The 3,843-nt window shown below is 34.2% G+C and overlaps 1 protein-coding gene across 1 annotated transcript; it reads left to right on the top strand.

The window, feature by feature from the left end:
* Positions 1 to 911: 911 nt before the first annotated feature.
* Positions 912 to 3,437, top strand: LOC143606067 (putative prefoldin subunit 4). The gene is made up of 3 exons (XM_077081963.1): positions 912 to 960; positions 1,113 to 1,223; positions 3,112 to 3,437. The coding sequence occupies exons 1-3, from the start codon at positions 952 to 954 to the stop codon at positions 3,370 to 3,372; spliced, it is 381 nt and encodes a 126-aa protein (XP_076938078.1). The 5' UTR covers positions 912 to 951; the 3' UTR covers positions 3,373 to 3,437.
* Positions 3,438 to 3,843: the final 406 nt, after the last annotated feature.

The following is a 3,843-nucleotide window of genomic DNA, read 5'->3' as shown; positions in this document are numbered from 1 at the left end:
ACTTTGGTCCCTTAACTTTAATCGCATTTGTTAATTTATAGAGTATTTACAGATTTACCTCTTATTTTATACAAACTACCCCACGACGTTTAAACGTTTTTAACCTCACACATTAGTATCTTTAAAAAAGTATTATACCATAAAAACGAGTATTTTATTCTCTTTAATTTGAGTATGATGTTGCTATACTTTTCTCATTATAAAAGCATAATGTGTTACGTGATTACTATTAAGGACTGACAAACGGGTTCGGTCGTTCGGGTCATGAGTTAAAAGGTTAAGGTTGGAATGAGTTGATACAATAGCAGTTAATTTGGTTTGGGTCGGGTCAAAATGGATCAAGTCAGAACTGATTTCGGGTTAAAACAGTGTCAGGCAGAACGGGTTGCGGGTCAAGACGCGTTCAATGTAGCGTTTCGTGCGTACCGACACCTGATTGCGCACGTATATGTGACGTGTTTACTGACACTGATTAAGCTTTTAATGTCACATTACAAGCATACTAGTTATGCGCGAACTATTGTAAAGTCACGCACATACCCGCCGCATCCCATCCCAGCTGGTATAAAATATAAAAAATAAAAAAAGAGAGAGACGAACGAGTTGAGCAAAACCCTTGATCAGTCCAACTCTGCCCCCATCTTTCTTTTGGTAAGGTAAGGATTCACTCAAAATTCATTTTTCTCTTTTGCTTACAGATTCAACCAAACGTATGTTACTATTAATCATAGCTAACTTCACATCTTAGGGTTTTAATTTAATTTTATTAAATTTCAGTTCCCAAACAAATATAGCCCTAAGCGATTGCAACATTAACTTCATCATTTTACAAACAGATCTGCGTATTTGAGTATTGTCATTGGTTTGTTTACAGTCCTAAGAACACTTATACTGCCATTGCTTTTCTACGCAGTTCATCTGCCTCGTTAAGCGTCATCTCCGGTATCAATTATGCAACAGGTGAGACTGGTTTTCATTCATTCACTTTCATTTTGTATATATATTGTTCTGTGTATGTATAAGCAACGCATTTATATACTTTTTTGGTAACTTTGGAGCATCACTCTTGTTTTTTTAATTAACTTCCCAATATAATATAATTAAAACTAAAGGCTGGTGGGTCGGAAACCCAAGTGACATGGGAGGATCAGCAGAACATCAACAAATTTGGCAGATTGAACAACCGACTTCACGAACTCGAAGATGAAATAAAGATTGCCAAGGTACTTAACTAAGACCATGTGCTTTCTTTCATAAATATCTGCATTTCACGTTTTGTCAACATTTTTGTATGCACTAGTTTATCCTATTGCAACTTGTAAGTGAATTTTTGGACAAAGATGTTACGAATGCACTCGTTTAAGTGTAGGTGACAATAAATATGTGCACCCCTGTCTTCCTGTAGAGATTTGCATTTGGGAAAAGTTTTTCAAAAATTAATTTTATTTATCTGGTTATCACTAATCGCTACTACATCAGGATAGATTATATCCGTATCGTGAAATAGCCAAATACTGGATAGTTATGCTACAGAAAGTGTCTATGCAGTTAATATCGGCGATATGTGGGTGTGATATCGGTGATATATCGGTCATCGGTTCCTAAGCAAAATATTGGTTCAAATATTGGTCAAAATATCAGTACCGATATTATCTGTGATATTGACCGATATTTTGGATGCCTTGGTTGATGTGGACTTGAATGAAGACTTCATGGCTTACGATTAGATCATGTTTCAAATATCGACACTTTTGAGTTTTGACTTTTGATATTACTATTATTATGTATGTGCCTTTCAAAAAGCAAAATAATAATGCTATATATGTTTACGAATTTATACATGTGTATATATAAATTCTGCATGATATTAAAGTTACCGATATCTCAAATATCGGTCGATTTTATACTGCATTAACTGCATAGGAATATACTATATTTTTTGACCCAAAATGCCTAATCTCTTCTGGTGCTAGTTTCTTGACAACATGAAAGTTTCAAGTCTATTGCTTAGTATAAACAACATAAAAAAACCAACATACTTCCTATTTTTTCTCGCAAAATTTCCTCAATAGTTTTTTGCACAGTAAAGTCCATCTGCATGTTAAATTTAAACAAAATTGTGAATTTTTTTTTATAAATTCCGAAATCAGAACCAGGTTATCCAAATTGTTTCAGAAAAGAACCAGGATGAAAATAATATAAGCTACGTAAGGAAAGAAAAGGACATGTAAGAAAAACAATTGAAAGTACCAGTTTCAAGTTGTTTCACAATTTTATTTAAATTTAACGTCTAGAGGGACTCTATTCCTCTAATCGATACAATATTGTTGAGCGACTTTCTTAAGAAATAATAGAATGTTAGTTTTTCTGGTATTTTCCCTATTCTTTATTAAATATATTCGCCTTTTTGGTCTCTACACCTTCTCTTTGTTTGAAATCTTTTGATGGTAGTTAATTTTGCGAGTTAGAGAAACAAGGCTATACTTTCCTAAGTAATTTACAAAGTAGAACTGTAGAGTGCCATGTGAGCTATTTCTTTTTGCATCATCGTGTAAAGTTGTAAGCTCAATCATGCTGATGTATACTGCCATTACTTATTTAAATAGTTGCGAGGTGGCCATGCATTATGCTTGATTAAGCGAACATCAACTATACTTTTATTACACTTTGTTGTTGATGTTCTGTTTTTTTTTGTTTGCAATGTCTTATTCTTATCCTTATAATGCCCCCAATCTACAAAGGTTTAGATTCTTAAGTAATTGCTTAGTATTTGTCAGATGCCAACCAGTCGTTATAATGTTTTTCTTTTTTGGTAACCAAAGTAGCCTCTGTCTATATGCGCAATAAAATTGCTTGATTAACAGGCACAAGGATGCAAATTTGTTTGTGATTTGTATGTTGCCATGCTTTCATTGTGAACATCACCATGTGTTTTAAAAACCGCGAGAGGCAATTTGAGGCGAAGGGGCGCACATCATGCAAAAACACTTCTAAATTATTTATAAACCATATATATTGTACACAATAAAAACATATAATATCTAACAAACTAACATATATATATATATATCATGAAAACTAAATTTCACATGATTGATGTGTTGTGTGCAGGAAGCGAATGAGAACTTTGAGGACGCAAGCAATGAACTGATTCTAACGGATGAAGAGGTGGTGAGGTTCCAAATAGGGGAGGTTTTTGGTCATTTAGCCAAAGATGAAGTGGAGGCGAGGATTGAGAAGATGCAAGAGACGACAGCCAAACATTTGGAGAAACTCCAAGACGAGAAGGAGTCGGTAGTTGCTGAGATGGCGGAGTTGAAGAAGATTTTGTATGGTAAGTTCAAGGAGTCCATCAACCTTGAGGAAGACTGATTCCCTTCATTCAACAAATCTTCTATTTGTTTTATGTTATACTCAGCTGCATATTTTGACCAATTATTTTAACATTAGATTTTATGTTTGTGTTTTTTACTTGATTACATTACTTGCATGCTTTGTGGGATTAAAATTTTCTTTAGCTGATTGGATGTGATGGTTAGATGTCTCACCCATCGAGAGCAGCTCAATGAAACTCGAATCGTGCTAGGGTCAAACCTATGTTGTAGCCCGTTTGATAAACGCTTGAGCATGAGCATCTCTATGTGTGTGTGTGTATTAATACTTGCAGTCTGCGTTAATTAATTTTTTAATCAAGTGTTTTAACTAGTAGTTATGGTCTTCGAGGTTTTATACCTTGACATTATCTTCTTTTATGAGTACTTCTATTATCTTTCAGTAGACTTAGCTTGTTTTTTTTAAACCCCAAATTTCTTTAATCGTTGTCGTTTATGGGACTTAAACCAC

The sequence above is a fragment of the Bidens hawaiensis genome, unplaced genomic scaffold (assembly GCF_021521415.1).
Source record: "Bidens hawaiensis isolate Kalapana, Puna unplaced genomic scaffold, B.hawaiensis_p1.1 tig00072910_1, whole genome shotgun sequence".
NCBI classification, from domain to species: domain Eukaryota; kingdom Viridiplantae; phylum Streptophyta; class Magnoliopsida; order Asterales; family Asteraceae; genus Bidens; species Bidens hawaiensis.
Note: the sequence above shows the minus strand (reverse complement) of the source record. Positions and strands in the feature narration are given on the sequence as shown.

Bases quoted from the DNA above. Each gene is read 5' to 3' on its own strand.
- LOC143606067 (XM_077081963.1), top strand. The intron at 1,224-3,111 runs GTACTTAACTAA...TGTTGTGTGCAG, and splicing joins ATGAAATAAAGATTGCCAAG to GAAGCGAATGAGAACTTTGA.